The sequence below is a fragment of the Aspergillus affinis genome (genome assembly GCF_023601865.1).
Source record: "Aspergillus affinis strain CMG 70 chromosome Unknown NODE_152_length_75319_cov_84_706879, whole genome shotgun sequence".
Taxonomy (NCBI): domain Eukaryota; kingdom Fungi; phylum Ascomycota; class Eurotiomycetes; order Eurotiales; family Aspergillaceae; genus Aspergillus; species Aspergillus affinis.
Window position 1 is genome coordinate 1 of NW_026515933.1, and position 22,352 is coordinate 22,352.

Below are 22,352 nucleotides of genomic sequence, written 5' to 3' on the forward strand. Positions count from 1 at the left end.
TAGTTAAATTTTCATATATTTATTTAATCAAATTTAATGGAGTTAGTGGTTGAAAAGCTTCAAAATCTTCGTGATTGTATAAAGGGGCGCGGCTCGGTGGTAGGCGCGGCTCGGTAGTTAATTACGTTACATCAGGCGGGGCTGAGGTAAGCAGCGATAAGAACGCGATAACTAGTTAACTAATAACTAACTAGTTAAGGTGCTTAGGTCATGGGCGTCCCGGTCGGGCGAGATGCCGAGGCACATGTTTGTCGATTTGTCGATGCTGAAAGTTGAAACAGGCAAGTCAAGAATTGTCGCTCGTCTCCTTGCCTCATCCTCCTCACCTTTCTCTGCTTCCCTCTCTTTCTCTCGGGCTCTTTGAGAGGGGGATCGCTTGCCGCAACTTCTTCGCAATCGACATCGATCTCTGATGGCTTCCGCAGAAATCTCAGCCGATATCTTCAGCTCATTGTCTATTCCGCTCCTGGTCTCAGGGCTGCTCGCAATGGGCCTGCTGTCGTGGATGCGACCGGGTGGTCGGGTGTCATTCTATCATTCGAAAGACAATGGTCTGCTGCTGGCGAAAAAGGCCGGCAAATCCGGTGCCAAAGATCAGATAACGCTGACGGATCTTTGCCGTACTGCCACTCCGGAGAAGTGCGACCTGAATCCGTTCCTCTTCAATGGTCATTTGCAGACGGCGTGGACAACGGTGAAGCATGACCCTGTGCCGGTATACTACAAGCGCCGGGTCTTCGAAGCGGATAGCCCGACCTTTAGCGGGCATTTCGCCATGGATTTTGTGGTAGATCCATATGAAGCCCCCAAAGATGGTCCTCTCACGGATCCAGAGAGAAAGTACACCCAACCGTCCGGTCTACCGGAGCGAACCTCCTTTTTCTCCGAGGACGAGTTCACTACCTTGCCCTCCGATGATACGAAGCCTATGCTGGTGGTTCTTCATGGCCTAAGCGGGGGTTCCCACGAAATCTACTTGCGACACATTGTGGCGCCCCTGGTTGCGGATAAAAGCTGGGAAGCCTGTGTGGTCAACTCTAGAGGCTGTGCTCAAACCAAGATCACAACTGGCGTGCTCTATAATGCTCGAGCTACGTGGGACATTCGTCAGGCTGTGAAGTGGCTGCGCAAGACATTCCCCAACCGGCCTCTATTCGGAATCGGGTTCTCCCTCGGTGCCAATATTCTTACTAACGTAAGTGACTTCCCGTGTGCTTATGGTATTTGTCCTAATCCATCGTTATAACAGTACCTGGGTGAAGAGGGCGAGGCCTGTCAGCTGAAGGCTGCCGTTATCTGCGCAAGCCCTTGGAATTTGGAAATCAGCTCTGTCAATCTGCAAAGTAGCTGGATTGGACTCGAAGTATACAGCAAGGTCATGGGTACCAGCATGAAGCAGCTTTTTGAACAGTAGGGTCATCAGGATCAATTTTTCTCTTCTGTTGTTTGACTAACCCTAATTGCTGTCAGGCATGTGGAGGAAGTCTCCAAGAATCCTCGGATCAATGCTGAAACAGTGCGGAAGATCACTTACTTGCATGAGTTTGATCGGTAAGCAGTCACTACGACACATGTCGAAAGTGTTTCTTTGAGCCTCTCGCTGATCTTATTTACTCCTAGGGCCTTGCAATGCGCACTTTGGGGCTATCCCACGGAGGGTGCTTACTATCGCGATGCCACCTCCACCGATTCAATGCTTAACATCAAAATCCCATTCTTTGTGGTCCAGGCCGAGGATGACCCGGTGAGCCACAGACATGCCCTATTGGAAGCGTGCACCACATTCTGACTTTAGCAGATCGCCTCCGTCAAGGCTTTGCCTTTCCAGGAAATTGAGCAGACACCCTACGGTGTCATGATGACCACCTCGTGGGGTGGCCATCTCGGATGGTTCGAATTTGGAGGCGAGAGATGGTTTGTTAAGCCGGTCAGTTCCCTACTATCCCTTCGCTACCTGATTTCTATATACTAAACATTTTGAGTAGGTAACCAACTTCTTGAATCTCATGGCCAAGGAAATCGACCACGAAACCCCGTTGGTGGTTCAGAATCCAGAGAACGCACCCTGCCACATTCAGAGTCATCCTGGACCCGGCAAAGACCTTGATACGGCACCCAAGCCAAGCTTCAACCCCGTCCACCGCAAACTATCATTGAACATCTTCCCATCGAATTAGAAATTTACCGCCCCCGCAATATATGTTACTGACTTCAGATTGGACCGTCGAGATTCATAGTGCAGCGATATTCGTCATGAGTTGTCATTCATGTCACTGTTAAAAAGCATAGACCAGATGGAAACGCCAGACCCCTTCTAAATACATAGATTTGGTATAGACAGAATAAACTTTTTTGCATAACCTTTCAAGCAAATGAAACGCTCTTTCTCTTCCCCTTGAACTTGGACTTCGAAGCCGCCTCGTCGGGTTTGGGAGCGGCCTTGGTATCCTGCTCAGAATCGCCCTTGCGCTTCCGCTTCTGGCGAATCGACTGTTTGACATCCTCCTGTTTTCATTTCGTTAGTCGATGGTACTGTCACCTAGAATTCGGACAATTGCATTCTGTATACGCACCAACTTGGATTTCTTCTGCGCCTGCCTGGCCTCGGCCTCCTTTCTCCTCGCCTCCCGGATTTCCTCCATTTGGCGCGCCTTCATGAGTTTCGACTCGATTTGACCTTCCTTCTCAGCATTCACCATAGCCAGGATGGTGGCCATGCCCTCCTGTAAATAGATAGTCATATCAGCACCGAGTTTTGGATCACCAAAAAAGAAATCCAATCAACATACCTTATCATCGACGAAAGTCTTTCCCTTCTTCTTTCCCTTCGGTTTCACCACGCCGACCGGCGTAATCGTATTCAGCTTGGGCAGATCCAATTCGGCTTCCAAGTATTGCTTTTTCTTGGTCTTCTTCAACAGCGACGGTTCCGTGCGGGCCTTCGCCTTGACTTCCTGTGGCGGCGGGCGCTTGACATTTTTCTTGCTAATCTTGGTTCCCGACGACATGGGTTTACTATGTTTCGAGTCGCCTCCCGATGAGGACTTTCCTTTCGCCGAGGGTTTGGTCGGCGCCATTGTGCTGTTGCGCGCGGCGGAAATCAACGGCGGATGAAGATATTCAAGGATTGACTGTCAAGGACAGGAAAAATCGAACAAACAGAAATGGAACGATAGAAGAAGTGTGTTTCCTTCTCAAACCCACAACCACAATAGAAGCAGATTCAACCGATCAACAAGACAATCCAGCGCAAAATCTAGGACTGAGGACGCCCGAAAAAGATGGCAACAGGAGAAAGGAAGAAATTTTTGGAACAGGCAGGCGGTGAAAGGGGCCGCTCCGCCCGCGCATTTCAGCGTCACGCTAACCCAAACTGACGCCGGAAGGGAACGTCGACTTTCCTCCTCTCCAGCGATCTTCTTCCATTGTTTCCCTCCCTCCCCCTCCATCAACCTGCCATTGCTCAACCCGCATCGGTCTGCGGATCTCTCCCCGTTACCATGACCATCAACCCTACCTACCTTGCGCAGCGCACGCGCTCCTGTATGTCCCTCAACCCCGTGCCCGCCAGCTCTCCCCCGGCGTGGTCCGACCTTTAGAAATTGCCGCGATGTCAATGGACGAGAGCCCAGAGCTAATTGCACCTCGCGCCTAACAGCTGTCAACTGGGGTGATGCCAGATTTCGTGTCCTCAAGTCTTACCGGGAATGGCTGAGAGCGGTTAGTGATCTCAATTCTTCGCTTGCGGGACGGTTCCTGGGGTTATTCGATCGGATTTGATATGGGTCATATCATTGCCAATCGCCTTTTTCCGACCTGGAAAATCGACTAGAAATGGACTTCTCGTGACTGTGAATTGGAATGCAAATCAAACCAAGCCAGCAAGCTGACCGTTGACATCATTGAACCCATATATTAGTCCCCGGAGATCCAGACCATGTACTCCTTGAACATCCCCGTGTCCGCCATCCGCACCAAGATCCGCCAGGAGTTCGAGAAGCACCGATACGTGAAGCAGCTTGGCGTTGTCGACGTGCTGCTGTTCCAGAGCCACTCCGAGTTCCAGGTGAGCTAGACCTGACCCTGCTCTTTCTTGAGCCCGTCGCATGTCGGCGCAATGGCTTGGACGATGTCCATTATTTCTTTCTCTCCATGCCACGGAATCCTCATGTGGGAGAACAAAAAAGATGTGAATCTATTCTAACTCATCACGCCAAAACCAGGAAACCCTCAACTTCTGGAAGCAGCTGTCACATGTGATGAAGTACTTCCGGCCAGAGGAGGAGCCCGGTGCCCGTCTACCCCCCAACTTCATCTCGGGCTTCTTGGAAGGCCGCAACTAAAATGAAACTGTGTTCTACTTCCTCTTTTTTTTTCCCCCCCTTTTTCATTGGACCTCCGCAGTTCTGCGGACTGGGGCGATAGAAAGTGTTATGTAAATATTGTCGGTCTAGCTAACGTCAGCTTTTTCCTTTTTTTGACTTTGTGGTGTAGTAAATGCTGCTGAGTGTTTTTCGTGTGGTTGGCCTGCCATTGTTTGTAGCGGACTTCAGCTGTCCAAGCTCCTTCTATCTATACGCGCTAGGGGAGACATCAAAGCCTGATATTAGACAACCGTATATATGATCTCACATTGTCAGACAAGCAGAAGCACAAGCCGCACAGCGTGTTCAGCCTGTTCATTCATTCCTTGGTGGGAATATCCGAGCATGAGCTATAAGGCTCTATACAACAGTTATCCATTCACCTTGTGATAGAACCTGAAGCCTCGCCGAAAACAACACCCTACACCTACAACAAGTTGCCCAAAGTATACATCCCAAACACCTAAAGATCGCAAATCCAACCCCTAAAACAACCCCAGTAAAAAAACTCGGCACATCGACATACACCTTCAATGAATAAATTCTATGATCCCAAATGCTAAGTTGCTGACCGGGCCTAAAATGCTCAACCCATAACAGGAACAGAATAGATATACATACATAACGCCATTTAGAGCTTTTTAAAGAAGAAGACAGAAAGAAGAAAAACAAGCTCACCATACTACGAGGTCATTCTATCCGCCTCGGCAGCATTGAATGTATCGCGCGCAGTGGTGAACTTGTCCGTCACGACATCGCAGAGGTCCATCAGCGAGTCTAGGCCCTTTTCCAGAGCTTCCACGGCGTTCGTTGTATCTGGTGAAAAAAGAGGAAGTCAGCATGGATGTGAAACGGTCACATCATTCACAGATACAGGCACCAATCGCAATGCAATGTATTACAACGCAAAGTCGACAAGCAAAGGAAAAGAAAGTCCCATACCATAAGTCTGAATTCGAAGGTTCATTTTCGTCTCGGAAGGATGAGGGATAGTATATCCGCAGAATTCAACCTTAGGGCTAACCACAGAGAAAAAGAATGTCAGCTAAGCCTATAGTGATAACGAGAGAGGAAGAGAGATGTACTTCTTCATGATCGCATAACGGAGCGCATTTCCCAACGTATGACCCTCGCCTTCAAACTGGAACGAAGCAGCGGTTTCGGTGGCTCCAGGGAGCTGGGGAACGTTAGCAAGGGATTGTCCCTACCATACAGCGCGGTATGGGGTTTGAGGAAAAGGTGCAACGAACCACGACGATCCGCTTCTCCTCCATCTCCAGCACCTCGTCCTGCTCGTAGTGGTCTTCCGGGGCCGCGGCGTCCATCATGGACTGGTCCTGGTCTTGAGAATGCACGGAGGAGGGCATTGTTGCGCAGCGATTGAGTTCCTTGAGAGCAATTAGAGGGACGACAACCGGTGTCTCGAGGGCTGGTGTGTAGAAATTAGAATCGAAGACCGAATGCAAATCCCGTCGCAAACTTCATGGGCTGAGGGGAAAAAGTTGAAAAACGGTTATCGATAGACGGCCTGACCGCCTTCGGGGGTCGGAGGTCTTGGCATGCGGTTGACGGCCTGAGGCATTAGTATTATTCATCATTCGGCGGATTGAAGCTCTACGAACCATTCCTATGTACTCCGTATATAGATAGACTCTACACAAGTAATTATTGGCTGCTCCCCTGATCGTGACGGCCAAAGTCCAAATCCACCAGAAAACCGGTACAGTGGCTCAGATCGTAAGACATCTGCGTATGTCTTTGATCACTGGGCATTGTTGGAACGAGACTCTGCCCCCAGCACTGATCGTCGCTCCCGCCAGTGGTTACTGCCCGGTTAGTAGCTGCTATTATTATCGTAAGACACCAGGCCCTTCTTTTGGCCCTGACCCTAGGAGAGCCCGAGACCGACCCATACCAAGGATAATTATTGTCATACGGGCAAGAACCAGAACGTTACTTGCATCCAATGATGACAGGGCCCCCAAAGATGTCGATATTAATATCAACGTTCCCCATCACGGACACAGACGCTAAGGACACTAGCGATGCAAAGAATAGAATCATGGACAGCTCTGAAGCTAGCTTGCTGGGAAGCTTAAAAAAAATTAATATTGCGATCGGCCAGGACCAGCTCGCTTGACGCAAAGACCACCCTTCCGTCCACATGGGAATTGAAGGGTGAGACTACTGAGACCCGTGAGAGTTACTGCGTCGGTTTTAGCCTTTTAGGGAACGATGATGATGCCAATGTTGAATGTCCCTAAGATTAGGATGAATCTTTATTATTAGCCATTTGTCCGTGCAGAATACCGTTTTGAACCTTAGATGGTCAATCGTCATCAATTCCACGCATACACGGCTCGGGATGTTCATGACTGCGGTGTACTCCGTAATCACTCTACGGGGTCGTTACTGGCAGGGATTTGACTTCCTTGTATGGATAAGGATAAACAATAGGGTAGCATCCCTACTTACAAGGGTAAACCGCGGGTACGAGTCAGTCATAAAGAATGCGACCGGGTTAATTTCGCTCCCATGCATGGAGAGTGGGATACCGGATAACGCGATACCACCTTGAGGAGCAAGTTAGACAAAGTAACTATTTAACATCGTGCAGCGGAAAGCAAATTGAAAGCAAAAACCACGGAACTCGAAATCAATAATTTCAGCACGACCCATAAAACTAGTGGTTCGTCTCGGGCAAGTCAGTGGCAGCTGGTCCTGGATTTGCAAGGAACACGCGTGGGCCCACCGAGGGGATATGATCAGGGCTAAGATCAGTATGTCAATTAGACGGCGTTCCTTGGAGATTGGCGCTGCAACCTCGACCGGGATGGCTGGATGTACCCAGTATGTCGCAGGAGATTTATTATGGATTGACATTGGAACTATTTACACCGTAGGGAGTAGTGGTGAGTTAGTCGGATCTGTCGTCGTCGTTGTTTGGCCCAAAGGACGATGCTTATTTGCATGGAACCATCGTACGGAGCAAGCTGAATTTGTCGTGAGATGTCGGCATCAATGGATTCGGGATTAATTAACGGTCACTGATAATCTGACTATCAGCCATTAGGTCTCCAGCCCTCGTCCCTCCCGGCACGAGGACGCTTGGATCTAGTCCGGTCGATGGGAAAAATCGTGACTCGCGATAGATTAAATGAATATTGCCGACTCGCTTGGGGAGTCTTGGGATGGGCTTGGCGGACGATAGGAAGGACCACAGACCAGGAGATTTAGTGATTTACACGGTATCGAGGGGCTACTGCGAGGTAAAGTAATCACCGTCACACCTGCCAACGTGGACATGGATGAGTAGTCTCATATTATTAAGATGAATCATTTCGTTCTTTGATCTTTAGTTCTTTACCATGCGAGGGTTGACCCGCATCGGGGTCTGTCACAAGGGGGGGGGGGGGGAACCCTCGAGACAAATCGATCCACTTTCCGCGCGACGAGCACGAAGATCGATGCATCGTGCGAAAGAAGAGGGGATAGCAATAAAGAGATTGATTTCCCAGTCCTGGGAGAGGGAACGATTTAGCCCCGACCAGCGAGCGATCTGAATGAAATTCCTCCAATTAATCTGTACTCTGTAGTCTGTACACCATCAAAAGCATCGGTTCGTCGTGGTCTGATTGACGGATTGGGGTTGACAGAGGGAACAGGGCATTTACCCAGCCGGGTATATGATTATATGTTTATAATATGGTGATCGGAAGTGTCACTTTTCACGGGTCGAGAAGGGACTATTGTTTCCGGTTCCCACTGGTGAGGTAGACGGGCGTCACAAATAGTGCAAGAGGGGGGGGACTCGAAGGGCAGAAAAGGACCAAAGGTGTCACACAAGCGTCGCATCATCCGTGGGCAGAAAGTCAGAAACGTCGCATGTCTCAGCATGCGCCAATCAGAGCGGGGTCGGGATCCACCTCGTCGACTTTCTGACTTTTCAGGAGTTTCGGATTTTGATTTCATTTCTTTTTCTGATACCTACAGATTATTTGTTCTTACCGGGTACTCAGTAACAAAGCATCGGATTGTTCGCTTCAGACGATTCATTATTATTAATCTCACCAATTTATCCATTCATTCCTGGCCCCCCTCCCCCATCCCAGTTATTCTTGATGCATTTGCAGCCCAACTGAGCTGTTCTCTCCCTACGAAGTAGTATCTGGATTCTATCCTACTCTGTAAATAGTGCATGCCAGAAATTCCCCGTCGATTGATAATTTAATCTGGGGGTTTGAGGGCGTGCTGATTTGATTACTGAATCTTCTTATTCTCCGCCTGGGATGCTTACCGGCCCTCAAATTGATTGATCTGGTTGAATCGGATTGGATTTGCCCTGTCTGACTCCATTCTTTGTCCCACTGCCGTCGTTTGCTTCTGTTTTATTTTATTTTTATTTTTTTATTCCCCCCCCCAATTATTTTTAATTCTTTTCTTTTTCGTCTTGTCTTATCCGTATTTTATTCAATTTGATTATTCTGATTTCTTTTTTGGGTCCCTAGCCATACTCCGTAGTTACAGTTCATCCGTACTAATAATCCTCCCCTCCTCCCATCTACTCCCGTCAGCGCTTCTTCCTCTTTTTCCCTTTGTTTCCTTTTCCTTTCCTTCTTCCTTCTTTCCTCCCTCCCTCCCTCCCTCTCGCTCTCTCTCTCTCTCTCCTCCCCGTTCGGGCTGCCTGCGTGTCACTGGGCCAAAAATCAACGAGACCCCGGTCCATTTCGCTCGCTTGTTCGCTCTGGATCGTTCTGCCAGTCTGACCGACCTCTCAGCGTTGTCACACTGCCGCCAACCAGCCTTAGTTAACCGCTTGTTCCAAGTATCCGACCACGCCTTGTCACAGCTGTCGGTCCAACGAATCCGCCTGGTCGCCCTTTTGTTGGTCCCCCTACGTCTTGGGATCAAAATTAATAAGAATAATCTTTTTTTTTTCTAAATTTTTTTTTCTCTGCTTGATTGTCACAGAACGAGGGGATAATAAAGAAATACAAAGAAACCAAACCCTCCCAAGTTGTACCCACCTGGTCTGGTTTTGTTTGGAATCTCCTTCTCCAACTTGTTCCTCCCCTCCTCCACGATAGCCGCCCTCCCGCCGAGCTCTGTGACCCGCGCGCGCGCTTTTTTGATTCGGTCTCGCCCTCCCATTCCGACCGGAGGTCCATCAACACAGAAGCTTGATACCGGGTCTGCCACATACCGTTTGGCGTTTGCTGAATCTCCCACGAAGCTTTGGGTGGCACAGTGAAACGACCACTCTAGAAGGGGTTTATATACGGGGGCTGTGTGAGACAACCCAGCGTTGTGCATGCAGGACGACTGGTGGCTTTCACATCGACCGAACCATTGTCCATCCTGCATCAACTTGACCACTTTGCGAATTGCTCGTTTATATCAAGGAGTGTTTGTACTCCAGTCCCTTCGCTTCTCTCTTCCTTTTTCCATCCCTTATTTCAAGTTCTTCTATATCCTCCTTCCCTTCGGTTGTCATGATGTCGACCGCCGTTGCACCTGCCACCGCCGCTCCGTTGGCCTCTCCGCATATAAGAAGTCCGAAAAACTGCCCAACCCTTGCGCCCATGACCTCCAATCAGCCTAGCACCACCCCGCCTCGGCCGTCGGGTGCCTCTCGTGATGGATCCTCGACAAAAAGCTCTCCCGCTGGGAAGAAACAAACGTCTCCGGCGTAAGCCACCATTTTCCCCCCTGGTCCGGTTTTGAAGTTGGAGGTATCGGTGAAAGAGACTAACGAATGACCCTTTTCTCCCCCGTGTAATAGATCTCAGAACGGAAGCAACCCTCCTAAAGTGATCGTCAAGAAAGAGCCTCCCTCTTCTCCAGCGATGCAAACGCACTCTCGTCCCCGACCCCGGAAACTAGACCTGTCCACCAGTCTTCCGACTTCTGGAGGCCTGTCAGCTCGCCCCCCGGGTGGTCCTATGACCGCTCGAGAGGGATTCACCATGCAGAATGTCGGTATTGCTTGTTTGTCGCCCGGGTTTCAGACTCACGATCCCATCATGAGAGAACAGCTTCAACGGAGCTTGTCCGTACGAGATCAACAGAGGTCAATTATTGAGGCGCGGATGAACAAGTCCGCCAAGGACGACGGACCGGACGGTGTCAAACCGTCCGAGTCGTCATTTGGGGTCCCTAAGACTGCCTCTTCCAAGAGGAGGCCGCCCCCCGGCTTGTCCATTGTTCCCCCGTCTGCCGCACAGTTCGCCAACGAACGGGTCGTTCAATCCGCCCCGCTGAATCAGACCTTTACCGGAAGGCACCAGGCTCAGCCGTTAACCCGTCATCTTGTCAACCAGAGCCCTACACTGGGCTCGACCTCTCATATCCATCATGTTCCTGCTACCCAAACGAATAACCGTCTTCCTCCACTCGCCGACGTCTTCGGGTCTGAGGCATTGGGTTCCCGTGATCGGGAGTCGAATCGCCCCTCGTATTATCAGGGTGCATCTGGCTCGACGTCTTCTCAATCAAACAATCTGCCTCCCATGCCGTCCCCTCGGATTCCTGCCAGTGCCACGCAGGCCTCTAATCGGCCTCGAGAATACCGCTCCGCCGAAGAAGCTGTCCAGGAACTTTCGGGTGGACGGGAGGAGTTGTTGCCGCGTATAGTTCACTACGGCGGCCATCAGCCCCCGACTCCGCCGTCGCCGCGTATCAACAATGGTCCCAAATCTGCAATGGCTCATCCGGATGCTCGGCCTATGACGAACGCACACGCTCCTCCACCCCCTCACCCCACAGTGTATCAGTCGGAGGGAACCGCCCGCCGTCGCCCTCGCAGTGAATATGAACAGGACAACGGAAGTCCCCCGTTGGGACACGGTCCCGAGCCGCAATACCGACCCAATCCGGCTTTGGCCTCTGGCGCGGGCGCCACGTATGGACCTTTCGGGGCAGGAAGAGACTCTCCAGAAACCCAGCGGAGAAAGAAAGAAGAGTTTCTAGGTCTGTGTGCCAGAGCCTGGGATTTGTTCCACTCCTGAGCGGCCTCTCTTGACCCGGATTAGCATTCTTGCAGGATCTGCGTCAGCGTAAACAATATGCTGAACCCAGCTTATATTGCACCAACAATGCTGAGAGAGCTTGAAGTACGGAATTTAACGGTATATTGGCAGTCTGACTCTCTCCCCTTGAGTGGAGGAGGATCTGCCTGACATTTGAACATGATGGATATGCAGAAACAAAAACAAAATCCATGATTATCTATATGAACGGCATGAACAATATCCTTCAAGTCCAGAGGGATAGTGGTTTATGCTTCTACTTGGGTCATTTTCTTTTCCTTCTTCTCCCTCCGCTCTTTTTCACTCACTCATTCCCTCTTTGCTAGTTGTTCTCCTTTACTACTTATACCATATGCGGCTGCAAGCTGAAATCGGCTTTTCCAGTCCCGCTCAACAAGGCGCTCGGCGTTTCTGGTTCGGGTTTTCGAATTTTCCAAACATCATGCCTCCAAGAGTTATGTCGAGATCTGTTTCTAAGGTTGCTGTTTTTACTTCTTTTTTTATTTTCTTCCGCACATTATTTTTTTTTCGGCAGATCTCTTTTCTCCCTTGCTTTTTTCTTGGTGTGTCAATTTTGACCTTATACTGTTGTTTCTTTTTTATATCGAGGATACCATTTATTCGATTGCTTTCAGTTTTTGGCATAACATCTTTCCTTGGACGATTGTGGATAACTGTCTCATCAATTGTTTGGAGATTTATAATTCTTAGTTTTCTTTTCTCTTGCCTTTTTCTCTTTCTTGGACTGAGTTCGGCTATGATTTTATGGAAAGTTAGGGATGGTTTTAATACGAGGATACATAATTTCCGGCTCCTTCCTCGAGTAATGGTGGGCCTACTATTGCTCCAATCTGAGTGCATATATATTTCAATAAGAGTCATGCGATTATCTTTCCAACCTAATTTGGAACCGGTGTCCTTGAAGATGTAATATTGGGGTATTTCAATGGAGAACTTGAGCGAGAAAAGAAAGATATACACAGCCTGCAACCCTTTTATTCCATCCTCCGGCGTTTTCGGCCTTCACCATCGCCACCATCACCCATACCCCTTCGTTCCCAGGGCATCTCCTTGCGCTCTTTGGATGTCATCTTCTTCCGTCTTCTCTCCAGAGCCTTGGCCCGATCCTTGGAGTTCATGCTCTCGTACTTCTTGAGCATGACCTGCTTCTTCAGATCCGACTTCTTCATGTAGTAGGGGTTACTCTTCTTTCCTTCGCTGATGAGTTGCTTTTCTCGTTTCTTATGGTCGGCCATGACCTCTCTCTCGCGCTTCTTGTTCTCCATGGTACGTAGACGATCGGAAGTAGACCGGATGGTGCGCTTCAGTTCCTCTTTCTCATTTGGATTCTTGGTCTTCGCAAGCTGCTCCTTCAAGGCTTTGAGTTCATTGGCACGGTATTCATCCAGGAAACCGTACGCCTTCTCGGCAGCTTCCGTTTTCGACGGACCGCCTTGGCTCATGATCGTGGGGTCAAATCGTGGATCGCGAGACTTGGGGACAGATGGGGGCTCGATAATCGTTCGTTTGCGGGAAACGGCCTTCTTGGACGACTGGATCATAGGAGCGTGTTTGGACGATCGAGACGCCTTCTCTAAATCTTTTAATGCTTGTCGTTTCTGCTCGCGCGCCTCAAGGATTCGTGCCCGAATGCCGTCGAGCGGCGACGCAGTAGAGGGTTCTTCGGTGGATTTAGATGTTTTGGCGCCGCGCTTGCTTTTGGAGCCCAAAGATGCTTGCGCTTTGGCTAGGGCGCCGAAGGATATGTTGTCTAGAGAGGCTCGTACGTCTTCGTTTCCGTCGTCGTCTTCACTGTCGTCCTCGTCCGCTTCGTCTTCATTCGCGCTGTCCGATTGGGAATCCTCAGACTGATGACGGTTAGCTTGTCGTGCGCTTCCACTCGCGAGGATTCGGGGGTCAAACCAGATCGTCCGCGCCCTCGGATCCATCTTCACTGCCATCTTCCGAATCTGATGCCTGCGAGCCCTCATTCTGAGCCCCGACCTCAGATGGGGCTTCGTCGGAGTAAACATCTTCGTCCTCTTCGGGTCTAGCTCGCACACGGCGTTTGAGAAGATCTGAAATAGGCATTATTTCCAGTCCAACCGGGAATCCCCCAGAGAAGAGATGCGATGAGAAATGCGACGAGAAGTGCGGCGGTGAAGTCGGAGTTTGAAAAAATTCAAGGATACTGCCGGTACTTGGGGCGGTGAGGAAGGCGGGTGTGCCCTATTGGCCGATCTTGACCGTTTTGGGTTGCGATTCGATGATATTTTGCCGTCCGACACAACGTCCGGCTTGCCTTACCTTCTCGTCTGCTCCTGGGCTGCTGTCCTTGCTCTTCCCCTGATCGCCTTCTCGGCATTCTCTGGGATGTCCGTCCCGTCCTGTCTCTTTGTTGCATCCACTCGCCCGGCTTTGACCTCCGCATCTTGTCGCATATCTCGCAGTGGGGGATTCTCCAAGGTACGTACTTGCGACATCCGCGCCACAATGTTTTACCAGACCGGCCATTCGTTGACCCTTGCAGTTGATCTCTGTCTATACGGCGACTTCGACATTACGAGCCGAGCCCTTATCGTCATCCCAGCCCATTCCAAAGCAACGGCCCACAATTTCAAGTGCGAGTGCGAACGAAGCCTCAGACACAGGAATGGGAGCCCAAGGAGGTCAAATGGAGGGCTTCTCCAGGGCCGGAGATCGACCGGGAAACACTGATTCATATGACAATTTCAATGGCAATAATACAAGGACGCCATGGCGGCCGCATCGAGGACGTTGGAACCCAAAATCGGCTCTCAACCGAGAACCGGACAGGAGCGCCTCCCACACTCCTGAGAAAGCGAATGCTGGGAATTCGCGCCGGAATCGCAAAGAGCGCAGTGGAAAGAACCAGGGTCGACATTTGAATCCGGAAGCGCAGGCGTACGGGTCGCAGATGGAACAGCCGTTTGCTTTTCCCGGAATACTGTCGGCTTCATCGCAAGCCTTTCCGTCTCAGTTTTCGTCCAATAATGCAGGATCAGCCCCGGAATTTCCGATGAATCCCCCAAACTTCAACGCGATGCCACCCTTCCCTGGATATCCAGTCCCTGCCGATGTCTTCAATGGCCAGGGATTTCAATTTCCGCCTTTCAATCCATCGGATCAGCAACAACAGTACCAACCATCTTTCATCGCCCCGTCATGGAATGACATGAATAGCTCGGCCAATCTACTCCCGCCGATACCTCCTCCGGCGTTCATGATGAGTATGGGCCTACAGAACCCGGCAATGGCTGGGTCCATGTTCAATGGGTTTCCCTTCCTCCCCTTTGACCCCATGACGCTCGCAACCGCCGGTTCCACAGGAGGATTTCCAGCAATGCCAGAAATTCCACCCGAAGAGGCTTCGCCGAAAGGCCAGAAGAAGAAATCGCCATCCAAAGCTCCCCGCCCTCCTTCGCCCAGTCGGGGATACCTTGCGCAATCGTCTTTACCGCCTGCAGGATCTCAATCTCCCCAGCCTTTCCTCATCATTCTTGACATGAATGGCACGCTCATCTACCGGAAACATCGGCGATTACCCCCGTCATTCGCACGGCGGGCCGGCTTAGAGAATTTTCTTAACACGTTACTAAGAGACTATAAAGTCATGATCTGGTCCAGCTCTCAGCCGGAAACCGTCAACGCTGTTTGCGATAAACTCTTCCCCGGCGACAAACGAAATGCGCTTGTGGCCGAATGGGGCCGGGACAAGTTCAATCTACCGGTCGACCAATACCGCGCCAAAATCCAGGTCTACAAAACGCTGGAAACCGTCTGGGCGGACCCGAAGGTCCAAGCATCCTACCCCAGCTCTCATGGCAACAAGACCCGCTGGGACCAGACCAACACCATTTTAATCGACGATAGCAAACTCAAGGCAGCCAGCGAGCCGTATAACATCCTTGAAATCCCCGAGTTCACCAATGCCTTCGACGACGATCCTTCGATTTTCCCCAAGGTTCTTCGTGTCCTTGATATCCTGGCAAAGCACGACGACATCAGCAAAGTCCTCCGGGACTGGCAGTCCAAATTATCCGGAAAGACCAACATCCTCGACTTTCCCTTCCATGGTGACACCATCGACCATCATTTCCTCAACGCCACGACAACCTCCTCCTCTTCCTCTTCCGCCCAACAAACCCAGCAACAACAACACCCCCGTCCTCCCCCAACTGGCCCCGAAGCAACCGCGCAAGCCCGCAAGGAGCGCCGCAAGATCCGCAAACAAGAACGCAAAGCCCGACAGAAGGAGCGCAAATTCCGCAGCAAGGACGAGCCCACGGCCTTGCCGGGCGGCATCGTCTCTGGTGGCGTTCCGCTTCCAGCAGAAGCAGCAGTAGCAGGAGCCACCGCGGCGACGACGACAGCTGCGACCTCGTCATCCACCGAGGCAGACCATCCTTCTCCGGCCGACGCGCGTTCCCCCTCCCCGGCGACATCAACCGAATCCGAGAATTATCTTCTAGATCGATTAGAGGAGTCGTTGAATGTGAACCAAACAAGATAAGACTTTCGACTTGACTGTGTTGATTTGATGATGACGTTTTGTTTCATTTTGTTACTGACTTCGTACGATTTGCATTGGTGCATTGGGTTTCTTGTAAATTGATTGGACATATCGAGATCGACCTATCGGTCCTCTTCTTTCTTTTCTTTTGGGCATCTGGTCTTGTTTCTCCTTTGAGTCGTCTCTTTTCTTTTTCTTATTTTCCTCGTTTCAATCCGATAGTACTACACTTCTAGATCTAGTCTGGGACTAGATTCGAGCTGCTTTTGATCGTGACTTGACTTGTTGGGGACCGACCGTTGGCTAGTATCCACACACACATGCGTACATTACACATAACATAGATAGATACATATACTGTATCATAGATACCCCAGAAAGAAAAGACATTGCGATGACTCTTAGTTTTATTTGGCTTTTAATAGCTACGCTAATGCAGCATCTACCTGGGTATCCTTTATATATAAGGCTTGGGCATCGTACCAGAGGTCACGATGAAGGTATATTTATACCTATAGGGTATGAAGTATTATATGATTATCCGAGCCTTTTGTAAGGAGATGATTAAAACATTTACATCGAAACAAACAATGGATATTTTTTCATACATAGAGTATTTAGACTTTTTTTTTTTTTTGGGGTTTATCCTTACTAGTTATTATAAGGAGGGCGAGGGGACCTTTCGGCGAATCGAGTGGATGTAACTAACTAGATAGTAAAAGATCAAGAGTAGAATTAATTAGATGATGTGGAAAGATAAATAAATCATGTACTAAGTAAGAAAACCGTAGAAGAGGAAGCTAAACTACCTTACGGAATGCTTACTGTTTTTATCAGTGTCTACGTACTTGCTTTTGGACTTTTTAGATTATAAAGAACATCCTCTAGGAGTATGTCAACGCTATATAGATGTACCGGTAGGAGTGAATGGGAACTAAGGAATGGTAACTGTAAGTCTGATTTAAACAATCGATTTTATCAATCATCCGAACATGGAAGGAGGGGGCGGGGGGCCAGAAGAGTATGGTGAGAATCAAGAACATCAACTAACGGATTATCTCGAAGATGGGGTTGCACGTAGAAAGAGAAAAGTCTTCCCAGCAAGGCGGGATAGTTTATATCTACAGGAACAAGTATGACTACGATGCAAATGCAAGAATAGATATGTAGGTAGGCAGAGCATCAATCAAGTGCTTGCTATGTGTTTGTATTTGCTAGAAGCTAGTTACTGCATCATCCAACATCTCAGATCGTAAACGTGACGTGATATCAAAATTTTTGGGAAAAGAAAAAAGAAGCTTCGAAGAATGAAAACACATAAACCGTTCCACATGGACAGCGTAGACATTAAGGCGGGAGGAGTGAAGGCAGAAGAGCGGACAGGTGGGAGATGAGGCATTCATAACCCAGCTGTCCCGGGGGCACTCTTCGCCTTAAAAAGGGAGAGGTAGGGTGGCGTGGTTTTCATGGAGCCGGGTTTCATCTAGAAGCTCACCCGACTTGAAAACAGGTCAGGGTGACAAGAAAATTGCCTTAGGGTTTCGGCGAAGTCATCTATTTGAAGACGTGGCCATCAACCCAGGGGTATTCCTTGTCGTTGACGGTGATGGAGGTGTCCCAGGCCCACATGTCCTCAACGTACTTGCGGTCCTCCTCCTTGGAGGGGTCGAGCTTCTCGAAGTTGTAGCTCTCCCAGTCAGGGGCAACATCGAAAGCGGGGGCGGACTCCTGGCCACGGACCAAGAAGACACCACGGATGGCGCAGTCGTAGTTGGTACCGAAGACGGACTGAGCACCGAAGAGGTACTTGCGAGAGCCCTCAAGACGAGCGTGGAAACCACCTGAGGAAAAGAGTTAGCAATCAAGAGGCTTCACAGCAGGGAGAAAAAGAAAACATACCGATCAGGTTGTTGGCCATGAAGGTGAGCTTGAGCTCGCTATCGTACTTGTAGTCGACGCGCCACAGAGAGTACTCCTCGGCCTTGTAGTTCTGCCAGAACCAGGGGAGGGCAGTGGGGCGGGTGTCCTCGTTGGAGTAGAAACGCTTCCAGTCGTCGAGAACGAACTCGGGCTTGCCAAGAGCCTCAAGAGGATGCTTGGGCTTCTTGGGGGCCTCCTCAGCGGCGGGAGCGGCAGCAGCAGCAGCAGCAGCGGGGGCAGCCTCCTTCTTGGGCTTCTCCTCCTTCTTGGGGGGAGTGTACTTGATGACCTCGTCAACAAGAACGGGCTTCTCGACAACAGCCTTGAAAGCGGGCTGGTTGACGATGGTCTGGTACCATCTGGTGACGGCGGGGTTCTCAGAGCGGAAGGTCTTGTCCAAGACGGTGGCGAAGGCACGGGTGAGGATACCGGCAGCGAAGAAATCGGCCAGGGTGATACGCTCACCGACGAGGTAGGTGTTGGCAGTGAGGTGGGTGTTGAGAACGGCGAGGTTCTTCAGGGCAGCCTTGGCAGCCTCGTCGACGTTCTTCTTGTTGTAGGCGTCCTTGCCCATGAGGGGGCGGTACCAGGCACCGAAGCGGGGGAGGAGCTCGGAGTTGGCATAAGACAACCAGCGGAGGATGGAAGCATAGTCCTGCTTGGTCTTACCCAAGAGGGTGGTCTTCTCGTTCTGGGAGGTCACTGGGTCACAATTAGCTCATCGCGTCGAGAAATGGAATCATATCAAGGCATGTGGAGAATGCAAAGCAAAAAGACACAAAAGCGACTTCGAAAAATTTTCCGCCCCAAAAGCGGGGTAACAGAAAATTTTGGATCAGAGGTGTAAATTATCAACACTGTTTGTTCTGCCAGGGATAACTAGTAATAAAAAATTGCTCATCATAGTAGAAGACGCTGTGTAGACGATATCAAAGAAACATGTTGCAAAAAGGCTTACCGTAGACAGCGATGGCAATGGCCTCGGAGAGGGTGTAGCCATTGGCACCCTCGAAAGCAGGGACCTTGCCCAAGGGGCTGAGCTTGGTGTACTCGGCCGACTTGTTGAAGGCAGCAGAAGAGTCAGCCTCGGTGTTGACCAACTCCAACTCAACGTCGTTGGCCTTAGCCGCGACGAGGATGGAGATGGTGCGAGGGTTGTCCTAGAGAAAAAAAAATCCAATCAGCCAACCGTTGAGTCAAGGAGGGGGTGCAGGTGCTGGAACCCCACGAAATCTGGAGAGATTCCCAGAGAACGCAAAGAAAAGAAGGAGGTACTGGGATCTTCAGAGAGAATGAATCAAGAGGATGGAATACATACAGGAAGACCGTAGAGCTTTCCGAAGGCCATTGTGAAGGATGATGGATGGAGGGGAGGAGGGGGGGAAGGAGAAGAGGAAAAGAAAAGGGAGGAACGAAATTTTGTGCGAATCAGACGGAGTCGGCGCCGGAGGAACGTTTGCTCGTCCACGTGACCGCGCGAAAAACCTCAGGCCGGTGACCGACGGATTCGGCATCGCCCGCCCAAGGCTGTCTGCCCTTGTCCTTCCTCCCTGCCTGTCGTCTTGCTCAATCCCTTCTCAATCTCTCTCGCTGAGCCAAGGTCTCCTTGCCAATTCGGGCACATCGACCGCCATGGCCTGGCAAACTCCCAATTGCATCGTCCAGGCGATGCAATCCGTCCGTCGGACGGCTCAATTGCGGCCTGTCCTCCGTGCCCCGAAGCTCTCCTCCGCCTCTCCCCTTTCCTCTATACCCCAACAACGAAGAGACGCCCGCGGCTATGCTACCGAGATCGTGGCCGCTCCCGAGATCGATTTCGACCAGTTCAAAGCGCGCCCGGCGCGGATTGTTCCCGCCTCGGCCGCCTACTTCACCGGCAGTCCGAAATTCATCGACCACCTGCTGCGGTTAGAAACCATGTTGGCCAAGTCTGCGGCCATGCCGACAGTATCCCCGACTGATGCTCCTCGCAAGGCATGGCTCAAGCTGCCTCAATTCCGCGACTTTGTCGGGGAGAACGTGCCCACGAAAAAATACAAGCACCTCGTGAAGCTCCTGCAACGACTCAATCGGATCGACCCCATGGTGATTCCGGCGGAAGTAAAATCCACGTTGGATTCGTTCGTTCGTCCGGGAAACCCTTACGCGAACAAGCCACTTCCGCCGACGGTGGATGAGATGGGCCGGGCTCGGGGTCGAGGTAAGCGAAAGGAATCGTCGGCCGTGGTTCATCTGGTTGAGGGAGAAGGTGAAGTTCTGGTGAACGGCAAGAATCTGCTTGAGGCCTTCCCTCGGGTGCATGACCGAGAGAGTGCGACGTGGCCCTTGAGATGCACGTCGAGACTGGATAAGTACAATGTGTGGGCGACCGTCCGCGGAGGAGGAGTGACCGGACAGGCCGAGGCTATTACTTTGGCGCTGGGACGGGCACTGTTGGTTCAGGAGCCCGCCCTGAAGGCCGTTCTGCGGAAAGGTACGCTTGCTTTTTCTTTCTTGCTATTGTTTTTTGCTAATTGTCTTACAGCCGGTGTCATCACGGTGGATGCCCGTCGCGTGGAAAGAAAGAAGGCCGGCCACCTCAAGGCCCGCAAGAAGCCCGCCTGGGTCAAGCGTTAAAACCGATCTGGTCTACTGTGGATGGTTCTCCGGGGGTATGTGTGTGTGTGTGTGTGTGTGTGTGTGTGTGTGTGTGTGTGTGTGTGTGTGGAAGGTCGATGCCCCTATCTTGTGTATCCTTGTGTTTCTCTTTCCTCTCCCTGTATTATTCTGATGTATCCTTGTGATTCTCGACGACTGTATATCCTGTATTGCGAGCATCCCTTTTTAGATGCCATGGTCGTTTCAAGATACGACACTGCATGGTCTCGGCGATAAGCATGTAACTATTGGCGTTAATTCATCCAAATCAATCAAGTCAGATTGGACCGATTATCCGGTTGCACGAGGCTTCGGGGCCATTCCATTGGGCCCGGCGAGGGAATTTAGACCGCCAGACGATGTCCGACATGGATTTGGGCTCTTTGCGGGTGTCAAAAGTTTCTCGGTTCATTTCGTGAAGAAAGTATGATGAGAAGGGATGAGCGGGCGAGCGGCCCCAGACTATTTGATCCTATCGACGGCCAAGGACGTGTTCGTTACACAACGAAGACCGCTTAGTATACGCTATGGCGCACTAGTTCCTCCAGCAGTTCGTCTGGCTTTCAGCAAATACGACGGTAAAGCCACAATGACTAGAACCATGGACGTAGTAAAATCAAATCGGATCGAAACGTACGCGGCGTACGTACGCACATCCAGTAGAGTCAACGTACGAATCAAGGGGAGAGGTTGGGTTACACCGTTGTGGACGCCGCAACGAGCACAAAGAAAGGATAATTATAATCATAATCATAATCGTAATAAAATAAAAGCAAATACTAGCAGAAAGAACACGAAAATCAATTGCAGCCAACAATCGACATGATGCGTCGATGACAATAGCCTAAATCAGTCACCAAGATATGAGTTGCTTGATCAGGGCATACACGCCCGGATGTCCCGTGGCAGCAGAGACAGCGAGACCTCCTGGCCAAGCAGCGGGTGTAGATGACGAGGGAATCAGTCCGTCGACTTCTCTGGGGTTCTCCAGCCGTCCCCCAGTATCCTGAAAGGGAAGCAACGGCATATGCGGACGCTCCTGCGCCGCTCGGACTCGGCCAGAGGGATCTGATAGTCCAAGGGGTTCTACCGTAACAGGCATGCCTCCGAATTTCGACCAAGCGCGAGAAGCACGGCATGTGCATTGGAGGAGCCTGTAGGAGACAGGTTGACGCGCCGGGCCTTCAGGGGTTGCTGTCACCAGGGCAGGCGACACCTTGTCTTGCGGCCTATGGCAGACGTAATTCATATATGACCGACTCCGTTGCTGGGGAGACAGACCCAGATACTGAATAAGGCAACGGGGTCTTCAGAGGAGTATGTGTGTACATGCACCCCGTGTAATCGGACGTGACTTTGCCGGCGGAGGCAGGAATTCTGAGAATCCGCCCGGACGAGACGTGCCACAGGTGGGAAGCAGCGGCCGCCTCCCCTTCTCCCCTCCTTCCACGAGTGACTAAGACTGAAAGTCGGGGATTTTCCAGGGAAGCGCCACTGCTGCGAACACTTTTTATAGCCATGGATGACGAAGAGGTGGGTTGGAAGGCCTGCGGTTCCGGTGATCGAGTTTGACATATCCGACATGACCCACCGACGGTCCTCGGCCTGTAGGGGTCGATCTGGTTGCAGGAAATGTAGGGATGTTTCAGCGACGACAACCGTGGCGAGCCAGACGGATTGACAATCATCCTACAGGGAACCCTCCAGTCCTCTCCGGGGCCGGCTGGGATGACGGAAACCCGTCGATTGGATGGTGGACGTCCCGGCGGAGCGTTAACCGCGCTGCGTACTCCAGATAGCTCTCGTGTTCTGTATGACCTGTTGAGGCAAGAAGCACGAAGAATGACAATCGGAGTCGGAGCGGCATGA

General features: G+C 50.9%; 10 protein-coding genes across 10 annotated transcripts; 5 read left to right on the top strand and 5 right to left on the bottom strand.

Moving 5' to 3' along the window:
* Nucleotides 1-412: 412 nt before the first annotated feature.
* KD926_002469 (putative hydrolase, alpha/beta fold family) lies at nucleotides 413-2,177 on the top strand (the record flags this gene model as incomplete). Its single annotated transcript, XM_053094151.1, has 6 exons — nucleotides 413-1,195; nucleotides 1,250-1,410; nucleotides 1,471-1,551; nucleotides 1,621-1,744; nucleotides 1,799-1,927; nucleotides 1,986-2,177. The coding sequence occupies 6 exons, from the start codon at nucleotides 413-415 to the stop codon at nucleotides 2,175-2,177; spliced, it is 1,470 nt and encodes a 489-aa protein (XP_052951023.1).
* Nucleotides 2,178-2,364: 187 nt separating this feature from the next.
* Nucleotides 2,365-3,077, bottom strand: loc1 (the record flags this gene model as incomplete). Its single annotated transcript, XM_053094152.1, has 3 exons — nucleotides 2,365-2,505; nucleotides 2,574-2,723; nucleotides 2,790-3,077. The coding sequence occupies 3 exons, from the start codon at nucleotides 3,075-3,077 to the stop codon at nucleotides 2,365-2,367; spliced, it is 579 nt and encodes a 192-aa protein (XP_052951024.1).
* Nucleotides 3,078-3,500: 423 nt separating this feature from the next.
* KD926_002471 (putative NADH-ubiquinone oxidoreductase B14 subunit) lies at nucleotides 3,501-4,343 on the top strand (the record flags this gene model as incomplete). Its single annotated transcript, XM_053094153.1, has 4 exons — nucleotides 3,501-3,543; nucleotides 3,659-3,720; nucleotides 3,920-4,066; nucleotides 4,224-4,343. 4 exons carry the CDS (start codon nucleotides 3,501-3,503, stop codon nucleotides 4,341-4,343), a joined length of 372 nt encoding a protein of 123 aa, XP_052951025.1.
* Nucleotides 4,344-5,046: 703 nt separating this feature from the next.
* Nucleotides 5,047-5,731, bottom strand: KD926_002472 (DNA-directed RNA polymerase core subunit RPC19; the record flags this gene model as incomplete). Its single annotated transcript, XM_053094154.1, has 4 exons — nucleotides 5,047-5,180; nucleotides 5,307-5,383; nucleotides 5,450-5,541; nucleotides 5,615-5,731. 4 exons carry the CDS (start codon nucleotides 5,729-5,731, stop codon nucleotides 5,047-5,049), a joined length of 420 nt encoding a protein of 139 aa, XP_052951026.1.
* Nucleotides 5,732-10,210: 4,479 nt separating this feature from the next.
* KD926_002473 (uncharacterized protein) lies at nucleotides 10,211-11,371 on the top strand (the record flags this gene model as incomplete). The annotated part of the gene is made up of 1 exon (XM_053094155.1): nucleotides 10,211-11,371. One exon carries the CDS (start codon nucleotides 10,211-10,213, stop codon nucleotides 11,369-11,371), a length of 1,161 nt encoding a protein of 386 aa, XP_052951027.1.
* A 1,016-nt stretch (nucleotides 11,372-12,387) lies between these two features.
* On the bottom strand, nucleotides 12,388-13,875 carry rrp36 (putative pre-rRNA processing protein; the record flags this gene model as incomplete). The annotated part of the gene is made up of 3 exons (XM_053094156.1): nucleotides 12,388-13,260; nucleotides 13,316-13,442; nucleotides 13,700-13,875. The coding sequence occupies 3 exons, from the start codon at nucleotides 13,873-13,875 to the stop codon at nucleotides 12,388-12,390; spliced, it is 1,176 nt and encodes a 391-aa protein (XP_052951028.1).
* A 170-nt stretch (nucleotides 13,876-14,045) lies between these two features.
* KD926_002475 (NIF domain protein) lies at nucleotides 14,046-15,926 on the top strand (the record flags this gene model as incomplete). Its single annotated transcript, XM_053094157.1, has 1 exon — nucleotides 14,046-15,926. The coding sequence occupies one exon, from the start codon at nucleotides 14,046-14,048 to the stop codon at nucleotides 15,924-15,926; it is 1,881 nt and encodes a 626-aa protein (XP_052951029.1).
* A 1,554-nt stretch (nucleotides 15,927-17,480) lies between these two features.
* KD926_002476 (putative translation elongation factor eEF-1 subunit gamma) lies at nucleotides 17,481-19,194 on the bottom strand (the record flags this gene model as incomplete). The annotated part of the gene is made up of 4 exons (XM_053094158.1): nucleotides 17,481-17,767; nucleotides 17,826-18,548; nucleotides 18,805-19,006; nucleotides 19,165-19,194. The coding sequence occupies 4 exons, from the start codon at nucleotides 19,192-19,194 to the stop codon at nucleotides 17,481-17,483; spliced, it is 1,242 nt and encodes a 413-aa protein (XP_052951030.1).
* Nucleotides 19,195-19,478: 284 nt separating this feature from the next.
* Nucleotides 19,479-20,462, top strand: KD926_002477 (mitochondrial 37S ribosomal protein uS9m; the record flags this gene model as incomplete). The annotated part of the gene is made up of 2 exons (XM_053094159.1): nucleotides 19,479-20,319; nucleotides 20,371-20,462. 2 exons carry the CDS (start codon nucleotides 19,479-19,481, stop codon nucleotides 20,460-20,462), a joined length of 933 nt encoding a protein of 310 aa, XP_052951031.1.
* An 874-nt stretch (nucleotides 20,463-21,336) lies between these two features.
* KD926_002478 (uncharacterized protein) lies at nucleotides 21,337-22,003 on the bottom strand (the record flags this gene model as incomplete). The annotated part of the gene is made up of 2 exons (XM_053094162.1): nucleotides 21,337-21,712; nucleotides 21,765-22,003. 2 exons carry the CDS (start codon nucleotides 22,001-22,003, stop codon nucleotides 21,337-21,339), a joined length of 615 nt encoding a protein of 204 aa, XP_052951032.1.
* Between the last annotated feature and the right edge of the window lie 349 nt (nucleotides 22,004-22,352).